Source organism: Nicotiana tabacum, chromosome 22 (assembly GCF_000715075.1).
Source record: "Nicotiana tabacum cultivar K326 chromosome 22, ASM71507v2, whole genome shotgun sequence".
Lineage (NCBI taxonomy): Eukaryota > Viridiplantae > Streptophyta > Magnoliopsida > Solanales > Solanaceae > Nicotiana > Nicotiana tabacum.
Genome location: NC_134101.1, coordinates 20362354 through 20377988, shown reverse-complemented (window position 1 = coordinate 20377988; position 15635 = coordinate 20362354). Strand labels below are relative to the sequence as shown.

Sequence of the window (15635 nt, the reverse complement as noted above, 5' to 3'; positions counted from 1 at the left end):
TAATTCCTCTATTATGTTTATATGACATTTATATGGTTATTAAAACTTATCATTGAAAATAAAATAAAAAAATATAAGCTCAAGTAGGATCACATAAACGGAAAGAACGGGATAATACCTGTCACATTATAAGCTTCATTCTAAACTACGGTACGAAACAAGAAACATTGAATGTGGTGACTGGTGAGGAATCAAACCAAAGATTCACGGGTCCACTCTTGCCACAAACACACATGCAATACCAGTAGCATAACAAATCAAACAAACACAAAAGATACAAAACACGAGACTCAGCTAAAAGCGTAAAACAACATAAAATATTACAAAGTCATGATTCTTCGAAGTGTCATCTCTTCAAACCAACTTTATTCTCGCAAACTAACACACATGACACTTCTATCCCCAACTCCATCCCATTTTCATATGCCTCAAAATTCCCCCAAAAACAAAAACGTCGCCGTTATCGGTGCAGGTTCCGCGGGACTCGTTACGGCCCGCGAACTCCAACGAGAAGGTCACAGTGTCGTTGTATTCGAACGAGAAAATCAATTTGGTGGCACATGGGTTTACACGCCCGCCACAGAATCCGACCCGATTGGGATCGACCCAAAACGGGAAATCGTTCACTCAAGCCTGTATTCATCTCTTCGTGTTAACCTTCCTCGGGAAGTAATGGGTTATCGGGATTATCCGTTTGTGGCAAAGAAAAAGCCTAATAGAGACCCGAGGAGGTATCCGGGTCATAAAGAAGTGTTGGATTATTTGGAGGATTTTGCGGTTGATTTTGGGCTTATTGGACTTGTGAGATTTGGGATGGAAGTGGGCCATGTGGGATTATTGGAGAATGGAAAATGGAAGGTTAGTTCGAAAAAGAGAGAGAATGATGCTGTGTTTGTTAATGAGGAATATGATGCTGTAGTTATATGCAATGGACATTATACTGAACCAAGAACTGCTGATATTCCTGGTAAAAATTTGATCTTTAGTTCTTTCTAGTCGAACAGAGTACTATATTCTTTTTGTTGCTTTTAAATTTCTGGCGATTTTAGATTCTTTGATATAATAAGTCAAATCCTGATGAATTTTCAAGTATTTGGTAATCCAATTATATTTTGATCTTTAACTCTTCACATTTGAATAGAATATTGGAGTATCTCCTATAGTGACGTTTCAATTTGTGGTAGTTGTAGATTCTTTAAGGGAATAAGACAAATGCTGATGAAGTCTTTGTAAATAAAGTTTGGTATGAATATTTCAAGTATTTGGTAATCCAATTGTAATATCCATTAGCCAGGTTTATTTGTACATTAAGCCAACAGTTCCATCCTTCTGTTTTATTTGTGGTGGCCGATCAAAGTTGATCATTTTGAGCATCAACATTATGTGCATGCTGTTTGTCATGGTTTTTCTTAGGAAATTTTGGCTTCCCATCTGAATTGAAATGTTTTCTCCTTTTCTCTTTCTGTTGTTGAGGTAGTGTCACAACAAATAGTGAATATTGTACGAATAAAAGATTAGCCTTTTTAAGCTTCCAGCCATTTTTTTTATTCAAACATAATTTTTGTTTAGTTATGAGGCATATGATAAGTATTTTTTTCTGTTAATTATTATGGTTCATATGTTGCAAGCAGTTGAAAATTTTTGAGTTGGCACTTCTTTTCCATTTTTCTCCTTATTCAGGATGACCTTATGAGTAGCTTTGAGACTATTTATGAGTTGTCATTATGATTTGACAAGCTATGTCAATCTGCAGTTTTTGAAGTTTCTAACTGGAGGCCTTTAGCCTTTCAGGAATCGAAGTCTGGCCCGGAAAGCAAATTCACAGCCACAATTACCGTGTTCCTGATCCTTTTCGAGACCAAGTATGTGTCAGGTTCATTGTTTCTTTAAAATGTTTCCGAATTAGAACTGCGGTCACGTAACTGAAATGCTTGCAGTTATTTCGATTATGAATTTGCTCTACTCATTGGAAGTTATCTTTTAATTTTCTTGACTAAAAGTGTGAACTATGATATTCTATTACATGAAATTTCTGGCTACACATAATAGACTGTTGAACCCGAACATCTTTGGACAAGTCTATGATTCAAGTGTTACTTTTGCATGAAGTACTGGACATATGAAGGATGACACTACAAACACAGATAACTTTTTAATTTTAATCAACTTGTTTGTTTATAATTAATATTAATACTTAGAAGCTATAGTGGTCCTTATTTTCATGAAGCTGTTTAGATATATGGTAGACTATACGGAAAGTGAACGTACTTGTATGCTCATTCGAGCCCAGTCGTGGGAAAAATGCTCCCTGGTTGTATCAGCTTCCATGCTTTGACTAATATATTGCAAAGAAATAATATCATCTTATTGCGCAATCATATGACATTTCTACATTTTGGTATCATATTCAGAGCATATCATATATGATAAATGGTTTGACAGGTTGTTGTGCTGATAGGGAGTGCTGCAAGTGCTACTGATATCTCCAGAGAAATCGCTGAAGTTGCTAAAGAGGTCCACATTTCTTCTAGATCAGCTACAAGTGGAGTTCCGCTGAAGCTGCCTAGCTATGATAATGTTTGGCAACATTCTATGGTAAAATTGTTTATAACTTGTATATTTATGTGGTTTTTATCAACACGAGATGCTGAATCTTCAGTTGTCTAAATGATGCAGATTGAATCTGTTGGTATCGATGGTGGCGTGAATTTTCGAGACGGGTCCAAAGTCCTTGCCGACATCATCCTACACTGCACAGGGTGAGTGATTAGTAATGTTGAAACTTTCCTTTTCACCCCCAGGTTAAAGAAAACAAAAGGAAGGTGATAGTTCTTGTTTTTTTTTTGGGGGGGGTGGGGTGGGGGGGGGGGGGTTCCCCTTAGAATTTATTTTGGACAGTGTATATTATTGAAAATATAGTCTATAGAAAGGTAAAAGCCCAGATTTGGTGAGATATTGTGAGTTTGGCTAAAGGACAGAAAACTTCTCTGATTTTGTAAAGAAAAGTTATTTTTCAACTAAATGAATATTATTTATGTGAGTTTGGTAGTACAGACCTCCTAATTCACCGTGAGAGATCTCTAACTTTGCTTTCATAATCGAGAATAATTGCTATTAATCTTACAAGATAGTCAAATTGATGGGAGGATGAAGTATTCAAGAATGTTGCTTATATGTTTCCTAGGTACAAGTATCATTTTCCTTTCCTTGAAACTAATGGACTAGTAACTGTGGACGACAACCGGGTTGGGCCACTTTACAAACACATTTTTCCACCAGCCTTTGCTCCAAGTCTTTCATTTGTTGGGCTGCCTTGGAAGGTAAAATTAAGAGATTCTGTGCTTGGGTTTATCAATTTACATTTTAAACGGCGGACATGAACAAAGTATTTGTCTGTTGTTGACCCCAGGTTATACCATTCCCCTTGTGTGAATTGCAAAGCAAGTGGATCGCTGGTGTTTTATCTGGTCGCATTTCTCTCCCATCAAAGGAAGATATGAATGCTGATATTGAGGCTTTATACTCATCCATGGAAACCTCTTGCATTCCAAAACGGTACACTCATAATATGGATGATTGTCAGGTATAACATCTGCCAAAACTTGTCGAATGGTTGAAGGTTTCTATTTCTGTTCTCTGTGTCGTCTTCTTTTCCTTTCCTTTTTTACTTCATATGCCTATTCTTAACATACAGAAGTTCTAGGCTACACCACCTTAGTTAATTTGGAAAAGAAAAAGAGAAGAGAAATGAAACTGAAGAACTAGAGAGTAGTAAGCTTCTGTCATTATGAGCAAACGCAAGTTGTTGGTCATACGAAAATCCATGCAGACTTCTCATGTGCACTCAAGTTGGCTTGTCGTGGTTCTTTTAGCACATTTACATCCTCGGATATGAATCTCTGCGCGTGATTGGCATATGTACGTCTGTATATGTGGCTAAACTAGTTCTGGCATGGTAACACCAAATGGTTATGCCCGTTCTATACAAGAAAGTAGCTCTAGTGCTTATTATTCCTATCTTATAGGTTAACCAAAAGAGTGACATGTATGTCTTGCCTCGTTGACAATCCCCATCTTTACAGTTTGACTATGATGATTGGTTGGCTGCTGAGTGTGGATCTCCACCCTCTGAAGAATGGAGAAAGCAAATGTATTTTATTTCAAGAAAGAATAAAAAGACTCAGCCCGAGACATATCGTGACCAGTGGGACGATGATGACTTGATCATTCAAGCTCAGGAAGACTTTGTAAAATATATTCCTGAAGCACAGAAGCTCTCCAAATGATTTTTCGGGAGAACTGGCATGTAATATGCCTGAAATTGCTTATTTTTGTTGTTACAGGAAAATGTAGTTGAATAAATTGAAAAGTATAGAAACAATTGGAAATTCCTCTATTAGTTTCAATTGTAACTCTGCCATCGAAATATAATGTAAGTCATCCCAGCTTATAAACATATACAGGCTACTTATGCTTGTACATTTATTCAATAAGATTCTGGTGAATTCCAATACCTTCTCAGTTTCTCTGCAGCAAGCACAGATAAACTCAATATAATGTATCAGGACATGAAAAACAAAAATAAGGTGGATTAAGGGTGTGTTTGGTATGAAAAACAAGTGATGAAATATCTCAACCATTCTCAAAATTTCATGTTTGATTTAGAAAAAATAACTACTGCTTTATAACACACGAAATAAAAGATAAGTGGGAAAAAGGAATTAATGACTAGTAGAAGTAGCTTAAGGTACATATTTGGTTTAATTAAAGGATAAATAATCTCAATTAAATAACACATGGAGTAGTAGGTATCCCATAGAAATAGTTGAGGTACGCGTAAGTTGGTTCAGACAGCACGATTATAAAAACAAAAGTAACACATAGATTATACTCAAAATAATAGGAAAAGAAAACTCTATGTATGCAAGTTAGCTTAACACCGAGATTAACGAGTGGGTAGGTCATAGGTGGGTTGGGTGCACCTCTCGCCCATTCGCCTTTATTTACATATTTTTTCTAATTCTTACACATTTTGAATTGTACACTCAAAAAGGAAGAGAGGAATATATAACATGGTTACTTGAACTGTTTCAAAATTCTTTTGGGTTGATATTTAAAATGCTTCAAACCTAAATTTGTATGCATTTGTGCAGTTGCTTTCACCTATGATCTCAAGTTAATTTTTCATTTTGTGTGGAGCTACTTGTATACATTCATAGAGGTAACAAATAAGCAAAAAAGATACTAGGAAGTTTAGTGCGAAAATTGATAGATACCTAAAAAGAAAGTGAGTACTCCTAACATGTCGGAAAGACGGCAAATCATGTTAGGCCAAACAAAGCTGGCACAAAATAGTTAAATACTAGTCTAACACCTGATGTTTACATCGATAAATCGAACCAAATCGGATAAACAAAATCCAATTATAATTTGGTTTGATTTGGTTTGGTGTTGGGAAAAAAACCCCAACCATAATTGGTTTGGTTTGATTTTAACTAAAAAAAGTCAAACCGAAACCAAGCCAACCTGACATTACATGTATAGACTTATAATTTTTGAATGCTACAATAAATTTTATAGTCCATAAATATTAGTAACTCAAATAAATCCCAAACCAAAATCATATTAATATTAATGCTAATAAAAGACATTCAATTAAATTGTTGTAGGAATGACAGTAGTGTTGGGTATCTATTTTTTTTAATTTTTTCATGGTTTAGATAAAATGCACAATTTTTTATAGTGGTTAGTCATGTAAAAATATTACTTGTTAGTCGTACTTATTTTAACAACTTAATAATTTTAGATTATGTTTATTTTTATTATGGCTTATTAATTATATTTATTTTATGCGATTTTATTATCTTTATTGTTGAATATTTTAGTACAATTAATGACATAACTCATCTCATATTTTATGTTATTTTCTTGAAAAACACCTTATATAATTATCTCTTACTAGGATCAAAGAATATTTGGAGCACAAATTCTATGTTTTGTGATATGAAGACTTTATAAAGAAAAAAACCCCCGAAATAACTGAAAAACCCGAGATTAAAAAATCCGACTTTTATTGGTTTGGATTGGTCTTTAGATTTAATAATACGACACAATTGATTTGATTTGGTAATTAGAAAATTCGAACCAACCCGACTTATGTACACCCCTAGTTTACGCCAAAAGATAAATTGGCTAAAAGCTAAAAGTTTAACAAGAAAATTCTAGAGGAATTTTCATAAATCACTATTGTTTAGTAGCTATTAACTTCCTATAACTACCATATACATAATTACTTCCTATAACTACTATTCAGTTGTTACGGTAGTGTATTCACATGTATTTGCGTTGCTGTATTCATGAGTACAACAACAAAAAGAGCCTAAAATCAGGGCAGTCCAGGTGTACGCGCATGTATTCATATGTATTTGCGCCATGTATTCATGAATACAACAGTAAAAAGCGCCTAAAATCGGGGCAGTCCAGCTGTACGCGCATGTATTCACATGTATTCGCGCCATGTATTCATGAATACAATAACGACAATCCCTTAAAAATAGGTATGTCCAACTGTTTAAGAGAGAGGAAAAACATAAATAGCGTATTTAATGCCTCAATGGTAGTATATACCATAAAATACTTATTTTGTTATAAAATATAAAAGGTACCTATAGAAAATAATATTTTAAAATAATTTTGGTTTATAATAAATATGGTGTATAACTTTGCTATAGTATATAAAATTTCCAAAATTCTAAGGAATGTAAATCCGTGCACTCAGGTAAATAAATCTTCCGACAATGTATAGTAGCAATAAAAAGTTGAAAAATCCGTGACTCTTTTTTGCTCTTAATAGATGAATAGAAGCAGTATTAAATGCAACTTGCACGACTTGAATCTCTTGGTCTCATGAAGTCCTGCTGTGTATCTTCCTAATAATACATCTACAATCTACCTTCAACGGTAGGTATCGGTCGGTTCTGTTCGCTTGTGAATATTATAGGTCCGACATATCGGATAGTAAGTTAGTCAGTTATTAATCATTATTGTTTCAATATAATTATCGATTTACCCGATAAAGTAACTCAATCTAAAAGGAAAAAAACGTAATATATAACGCTGCATAAAGATGAAAAATTTAAAACAGAATAGTTGGTGATCCTTAACCAACTACCAATTAGTGAAAAATGCACATCTAATCTTACTAATCACCTTCATTCTGATAGTCAATAAACGAAATAAGTTAGTAGGAGTAATTAATAAGATATTCAATAATTTAATCTTACTAACTATCTCAGTACATAGTTCACAGAAAAAATTGTAAATGTACAAAAGATACAATTTAAAGTTTAAAACAAATAATCTGTGAAGAATGAAGATGAGAATTTCAGAAAAATCTAATAGTTATCCTAAGAAGTAAGGTCTGAAAATGAAGAGTGATGGTTGAGAATTAAGAGAATGAGAGAATGAATCTCTAAGGTGACTTTATATACTTAAGGATAAAATTATAGTTTTAATTAAGCTTATTGGATTATCGGTTAAACTATTAATAAAATTAGACAAATCAAGATCCGAACAGATCGTTAATCCAATAGTCAAATAATATTAAATCGTTAATGAATCATTAACCTAATTATCCGATACCGATAACCAATGGTACTTTTCAATTCGGACTATCAGTTTTACCCTATATATGCCAACCCTACTTGCAAGTCTTTGATTTTTACCTTTTCTTGTTTAAGTAGAAAAAATGGGTGCTCCGCGAGCAGTAATTCAGAACTGAAATGAAAATGGTCAAGTGAGCATCTCTCTCTCTCTCTGGGTATGAGAATCAAGAATCAAATACCCATAACTTCGCTTGTGAGCGAGACAGATGCCTAAATTCGATTGAACATGAAAATTCAAATATATTTGTGTGCCGTAATTTTCGCCACACATGTGATGCACTTGAAAAGGACATACAGACTTAGGGGAGACTATAATACTAGGGAATAAATCAGCAAAAAGTTATTTTCCTTCAAATCAAACTAAATTTGGGCACCGACGACGGTTCATATATACAAACTCTCAAGCTGGTTGCTGGCTTGAAATAACAGATTAAAAAATAACGTGTACGTATACCATATGGTAATATTAAAAGTAACTTCCTCTTGGGGGCAACATGCACAGGACTTCAAAATAAGAAAGACTATGACTAAATATATGGACATCAACAAATAATGCTTGGCTTACAAGTTACAGCTACTGTCTAATGAGATCATGGACAATTTTTATCTTATTTTCCCTGTGATCTTTAATTCTACATTAATGTCACTGTCATAGTTTTTTGACTTTCCATTGTTATTCTAGCTAGAGAACACTAGGCCTTCAACCTATTTCACGTCGTGTTCAAAAAGAAAAAAAAAGGAAATTAAAGAAAGAAAGATATATATAATATATGTTGATGTAAGAAGGAGAAACATTGTATACAAGTTAAAATTTGACATTATTTGTTAAATTATGGAGTATTACATAATCTAATCACTTCTAAGTTAATTAATTGGTTACTGGTTAATCTCTATAAAGATTGATAGGTAAGATGGTATATGTTATATACGTACAGAGGGGGCTTAACCCTCAGGCCACTAAAGCGGCCGCTTTAGGCTTCACAAAATTAGCGGCCCAAAAGCCTACTTTTCTTATATGTAATATAAATATTTATTGTACTTATTATTAAAAAGCTATAGTTGATTTGTTTATCATCTTTGTAAATACAAATTCTCATATGATTGTTACTTTGGGAGGCAATTGTATATAGTGAGTTATGTTGACGGTCATGTGGAGAAAAAAATTCAACATTAAACTTAATAAAATCTTATCAAAGGTTAATATATAATGTTTCAACAATCGTACCCCGAGTCATTGGACAGGCTCCTCCACGAATGCTGTTCTCAAGGTCGATCGGCAGATTGGCGTGGATGGCCACATGTGAGTTGGTATCGACTGGGTTTGCAACTGGGACTTCCGTTGGGATCAGTAGGGGGCACCGCGTTGCTAGGCACTATATTATTGTTTTCACCGTAATGGTCAGATTCAACATCAATGTTCAAGTGAGTAGACTGAGGGTTTGACATTTTTAGGTTGACCTGAAATTAAAATCTCAAAGAACAAGCGTAAAACAGAGTGTGTTATGAAAATTTATATCAAACTACCACTATTATCCTTAGCCTCACGGTGGGCGCCAAACTTTTTACCCTTAAAATGGATAACAACTGAATTTATACGCGATTTTAAAGATATATGGATTAATACGATACAAGTGATTAATGATGTTAAATAAGCAAATGAAAGATAGAATAAATAGCCAAACCAGCAGTAGTATTGAATTCGGGCTTGGTTGTGGGCGTAACAATTTATCTGCCTTCGATTCGTAGCCAATATATATATGAAAATTTATGAACAAGAATAAGAACCTTTGAATAGCTTAGAAACAGAGAAATCAAGTTTATATTGTTTTGATATGCGTGTTAGAGTGTGTTTATTAAATAATAAATTTTTTATTTATATAGTGGGGGAGTTTTACCTAAGTACAATTCTAAGAAAGGTAAAAGTTTTCCTTTTCGCTAATCACTGATCTGATGCCGATACGGGCCGAGATTCACGCCGTGATATCCGGTTGGGCACGGATATCACGACCCTTTGTTAACCGTGCGCGAAAGTTTGGTAATACTTTTCGAGGTCTTGGAACTCGAACCAGATCCGGGGGGCATGGTCTCGATGGCTCCGAGGGCAGGTATTTTGTTTGGGCCTTGATACGAGAGGCTCCTAGCTTCATTTACTCCACCGAGAAATTGGGGTGCTCATTAGCCTCGGTTTTACCCATATACAGATAGTCCCTTCGTTTCTCAGAGAGTAGGTTTGCCGAAACGTTGAGAAATGATAGATGTTCTCCGGTTCCTTCCTCCGTACGTTACAACCGAAATGGCGAAGAAGTATAAACGTCCCATCAGTCGCGTCACTCTGACTTCAAACACGAGTCAACCATTGGTTGGTTGCCTCCGAATGCGAAGCGTCGCGTACTTCTCCTATAAAAGCTTCTATCCCCTGTTCTTTTTCCACTTTCCGATCAGGCTTCTACCTTTAAATTCTCTAGCTATCACCAACTTCCTTCAAACCTTCTTCGAATCTTCATACTCTGTTCTTCACCTTCAAACCTCCATACTTTTTCTTCAAATCTTCGAACTTTCTCAGATAGTAATGGCCAAAACATCCAAGCCAGTCCCTCAGCAGGCTGCCTCTTCATCTTCCCAACCGGCCGACTGCTCCTCCCGAAGTGGCTTCCACCGAGTCGACTGCCACCGAACCAGCTCCCAAGCCCCCGTTGAATTTTTTTACTCTCGGGGGCTGTTCAATTGCGGACGACTTCAAGGTCGAGAAACCCTCATCCAAATAGGACCGGGGTGAAGGAGCATCGAAGTATACATGCTCTGTTATCGAAGCGCCCTTCCCGCGGTCCGAGGGGAATGTAAATGGGAAGGCAAAGACGTAGTAGTTCCCGGGCCTGAGGATGCTATTACTACCACGTGGAGGGGTATTTAAGTGTTTACACTTACCCCTTCATACTGGGCCCGGTAGACCAAGTTGTTTTGGATTTTTGCAAGAGATACGAGGTGTGCCTTGGGCAAATCCACCATCAACCATGTTTTATTGTGAATAACACCGAGTCTAATCGGTTCACCATCGACCACCTGCTCCGTCTATACAATCATCGAATTTTTCGAGGGAGACTAATCAAGCTTATTCGCCAGGCCAGCAAGGCCCCATTTTCGAGTATTGATGAAGACCGAGACCGAGACTGGTAGGGGCACTTCTGTCACGACCAAATTTCTCCTCTGTGTGACGTCGTGACAGCACCTAGTCTCTACAACTAGGTAAGCTTAACTTTTTTCGGAAACATGAAATAAAAATATAAATTTAACCAACTATTCAAAAATACACAACAATCCCAAAATCCGGAACATCCTGAATCACAAACTACAGGATGGAAAATCTAGTGTCTCTATACATCAGAGTCTATCAAAAGAAAAGATAGAAGATAATGGACATGGGGAAGAGTAGAAGGGGACTCCGAGGTTTGCGAACGCGGCAGATATACCTTGAAGTCTCCAAAGCTGTCCTAATTCACTGATAGTGCGGTTGATAAGGAGTACATGGATCTGCACACGAAAAATATGTGCAGAGAGTAGCATGAGTACACCATAATCGGTACCCAGTAAGTGCCAAGCCTAACCTCGGTCGAGTAGTGAAGAGGTCAGGTCAGGGCCCTACTGGTAAATATATAATAAAACAAGATAGAGTGTAATACCGCAATAAAATAAAGGCTGAAATCTAACAACAGTGAAATCATAGAAGGTAACAACTCAGTACGCAGAAACACAACAGGGGATCTCCCAAGATACCGTCTCGCAGTCCCAAACGTAAATGTGCAGTACAGGGGGATCTCCTGGAATACCGTTCCGTAGTCCCAAAGTAAATATGTAGTGCAGGAGGATCTCCCGGAATACCGTTCCATAGTCCCAAAGTAAATATGCAGTACAAGGGGATCTCCCGGAATACCGTTCTGTAGTCCCAAAGTAAATATACAGAATATGGGGATCTCCTGGAATACCGTTCCGTAGTCCCAAAGTAAATATGCAATACATGGGGATCTCCCGAAATACCGTTCTGTAGTCCCAAAGTAAATATACAGTACAGGGGGATCTCCCGGAATACCGTTCCAGTCCCAAAATAAATATACAGCGAAAAATAATAGAATTCAATAATCATGGCACGAAATCCTGTAGTTCAACCTAAGTATCAGTTAAGGAAGGACATATAAATTCACTAAACATGCTGCATGTAGTTCAAGTAAACAGTTAAGGCAAGTAAGCATGTTATTCTAATCTAGCAGGATACTACACATATTGATGGAACTCAATTAAGGAAGAAATCAAGTTATTACTTAGTAGAAAATCGGGGTTTTACACAATTAGCCCGTTTACGTACTCGTCAACTTACGTACACGATGCTCATATATCAAAAACAATACAATTCTTACGGGGAGTTCCCCCACACAAGGTTAGGCAAGCCACTTACCTCGAACCAAGCTCAATCAATCTGTAAGAATGCCTTTCCCATGAATATCCGGCTCTGAATGGCCCGAATCTAGCCAAAATAAATTACATATCATAAATTCAATCATAATAGACTCATCTAATTAATTAAATCAATACTTTAACAAAAATTCTGAAATTTGCCCTAAAAGGTCGACCCGGGCCCACGTCTCAAAATCGGGTAAAAGTCACAAAATCCAAAAGCTCATTAACTCTTGAGTCTAACCATATCAAATTTACTAAAATCCGACACAAAATGGTCCTCCAAATCCACAAATCAAACCTCCAAATCCCTAGCCTCCGACTTCTAATTTTCACCTTAAATACATACTAACTAGGTGGGAAAATACATGGGGAAGAAAGATTATTGATAAAAAATAAGCACAAGGGACTTACCTCAAGAAACCCCTAAAAAATGATCTCAAGAAATCGCCAAACCCGAGCTCAAAATGTTGAAAATGAGCAAAAATCGCGAACCCTTGCATTTAAGTGTTCTATCCAGAAATCTCGCACCTGCGGCCCATAGTCGCACCTGCGACGCCGCACCTGTGGAATTTCCATCGCAGGTGCGGAAATGACTTAAGGGGACTGGGTCCGCATCTGCGAGCAATGGGCCGCATCTGCGCGCCCGCTCCTGCGATCCCTCACGTCCTGGCCCCTTCCGCTTCTGCGCTCCATCTTTCGCATCTACGGATGCGCAGATGCGGTTATACCTCCGCACCTGCAACCTCTGGCCTCTTCCTTCCAAACTATACCTGCATCCATTGGCTCGCTTCTGCGGGATCGCACCTGCGGTCAGTGTTGCGCAGGTGCGATTACACTAGGTGCAGCAGCTTCAACTATTCTTCCAAAACCAAATTTGATCCGTCAATCATCCGAAACACACCCGAGGCCCCCGGGACCTCAACCCAATACACAAACAAGTCCTAAAACACCATACAAACTTAGTCGAGCCCTCAAATCATATTAAACAACGTTAAAAACACAATTCATCCCCCGATTCAAACTTAAGGTACTTGAAACTTTCAAATTCGACATCTGATGCCGAAACCAACCAAACCACGCCCGATTGACCCCAAATTTTGCACACAATTCATATTAAACATTACACACCTACTCAAATATCCGAAATTGGAATCCGACCCCGATATCAAAATTTTCACTACCGGTCCAAATCTCCAAAAATTTGACTTTCGCCATTTCAAACCTAAGTAAGCTACAAACCTCCAAAACGTAATCCGGATACGCTCCTAAGTCCAAAATCACCCAACGGAGCTAACAGAACCGCCGAAACTCCATTCTAGAGTCGTCTTCACACAGTTCTGACTACAGTCAAAAATCCTAAGACTTAAGCTCCCGTTTTAGGGACTGTGTCCCAAAACACTCCAAAAACCAAAACGAAACCTCCCGGCAAGTCACAATAGAAGAAATAGATATGGGAGAAGCAGTTAATAGGGGATCGGGACTATAACGCTCAAAATGACCGGCCGGGTCGTTACAACTCTGTTCGGGTGAAGACCGAAGATCTGATCCCTTCTGAGTTTATGCTATTCCCTGAGAAGTGGAATGCATCTCGTAAGTGCAGTCCTTACTTAAGTGCCAATTTTTCTTCATTTTCTTTCTCATCATCTGTATTTGTGGTTATGCAGATGTTGCCCAGGTTCCAAGTGCGGTCCCCTGGCTTAAGGAGAGGATCAAAGTCATCTGCAAAAAGATGTCATACTTTGAACGCTCATGGTGCAAGCTTTCAAAGGGCCGATGGGAGTCCCGTTCTCACGGAAAGGTTCTCATTCGAATAGCTATTACCGTGTTCTTAACTCATATCATACTGACCTTTATTCTTTCTTTTATAGGTTTTCCTAAGACCACCGAGCTTAGGCTTTTGGAAGGGGACGACGACGTATCCCTATCCATTGATCCCTCCATTACGGGACAACCCAGGGCTACCTGAGGGAAAAAGAAGAAGAGGAAAAGAAAACCTGCGGGCTCCCCGGGTCCCGAGGTGAAGCTAAAGAAGAGGGTGGCTCGCAAGCCCAAGAAGAGTACCATCTCCTATGTGCCAGATTCTGACTCGCTTCTCCGGCTCAAGGATGAGTCGGAATAAGATGACATTTTTGTTGCCCATGGATCGACCCCTCCCGAGGAGCAGGTGGCATCCGAGGGGGAGTTTCTTGAGGCCAACCTCCCTCAGACTCGGGAAGACGATATAGAGACGGGGGTGGGACCCCTTGGGATGCCGGCTCCATTCCGAAGGAAGCGCCCGGTGTAATTGAAATTATGGGGACACCTTCCTACACCGAGTCCATGCTTGAGGAGGCCCAAGCAGGAAAAGAGAAGTCCAATAGCGCAGACGATCCCCATCATCTTTCTTTGATGGTATGGACTCGTCCACTTTGGAAGATGTTTCTGGGCTGGGCGACCTGGAAGTCCTGAAGAAGGATACATCTTCAGAAGTTGGTGGGCCGAGTTCGAGCCCAAAATTGATTAATTAGTTTCTCGCTCTGAGTGTTGAACCCGGTCACAAGATATCGGTTATTCTTACTGTCCTGGATGATGCATGGGTTCTATCTTCTCCCATGGTTGTAGCCAGCTACCTCCGATGCCTGGAGACCGAGGAGGACCAGGAAAAAATGAACGAGGTGGACGTGTCGTATCTTTTCAATTAGGGGCAGCATGCGCTGAACCGAGTAAGGCATCATTACATCTTTTTAAATTTTACTCAGGTTTCGATATCTCTCATGACTTTCATTATTTTTCAAGCCTCGGTAGTTCATCATGAAAGCTTCCTCTGGTACCGTGTTGAGGTCAATCAGCTCGATCTTGAGCTCAAGGAGCAAGCTTAAAAGAGGGATACGTACAAGCTCTTCAGCGAGCAACAAGACGGGGCCATCAAGGACCTTCAGGCCAAGCTGATAGGGCTCATAACGAAGCCTCGACCCTGAGGCGGGAATATGTCGACCTGGTCGAAAAGGTAAAGATCTTTGAAGTTAGAAATGAGGAAATAGTCATGGCGACTAACGACAAAACCTCACAGGTCTAGCAGAAGATCAACCTGATCGACCAACTCCAAGTTAAAATGAACGAGGTCCAAGCGATGGCTGATGGGTGGAAAAGAAAAATGGACCATCTGGCTTCGGAGAAGGAAACCGCCAAGGCAAAGCTGTCATCGGTAGAGGTTCAACTTCAGGTGGCGAAGGAGAAAGCTGACAAATGGGTTCAGCTGAATGAAGATCTCCGAGCAGAACAGTACTAAAAAAATCAGGTTTTAGTGACGAACAAATTTTGTAGCTAAATAGAAAAATCCATCGCTAATCTCATTTAGCAACGGATTAGCAACAAATTATCAAGAAATTCTGCTAGCTACGAGCAGTTTAGCGACAATGTTCGTAGCTAATTCCAGGTTTTTTTGTAGTGAGCTGAGCTCGGCTGTCGCAGAACGGGATGCCCTAGGTAGAGACACGAGGCAATGAAGTCCAAGCTGGAGACAACCTCTGCCTATGCTGAAGT

The 15635-nt window shown here is 38.4% G+C and overlaps 1 protein-coding gene across 2 annotated transcripts; it reads left to right on the top strand.

Moving 5' to 3' along the window:
- Nucleotides 1-217: 217 nt before the first annotated feature.
- LOC107778257 (flavin-containing monooxygenase FMO GS-OX-like 4) lies at nucleotides 218-4511 on the top strand. Of its 2 annotated transcripts, none has more exons than XM_016598478.2 (7): nucleotides 218-967; nucleotides 1792-1862; nucleotides 2443-2595; nucleotides 2677-2759; nucleotides 3185-3320; nucleotides 3410-3583; nucleotides 4083-4511. In XM_016598478.2, the coding sequence occupies exons 1-7, from the start codon at nucleotides 331-333 to the stop codon at nucleotides 4284-4286; spliced, it is 1458 nt and encodes a 485-aa protein (XP_016453964.1). In that variant the 5' UTR covers nucleotides 218-330; the 3' UTR covers nucleotides 4287-4511. The 2 variants fall into 2 exon arrangements, with proteins under 2 accessions (XP_016453964.1, XP_016453965.1); XM_016598479.2 differs by having other exon boundaries at nucleotides 220-967; nucleotides 3695-4511.
- The last annotated feature ends 11124 nt before the right edge of the window (nucleotides 4512-15635 follow it).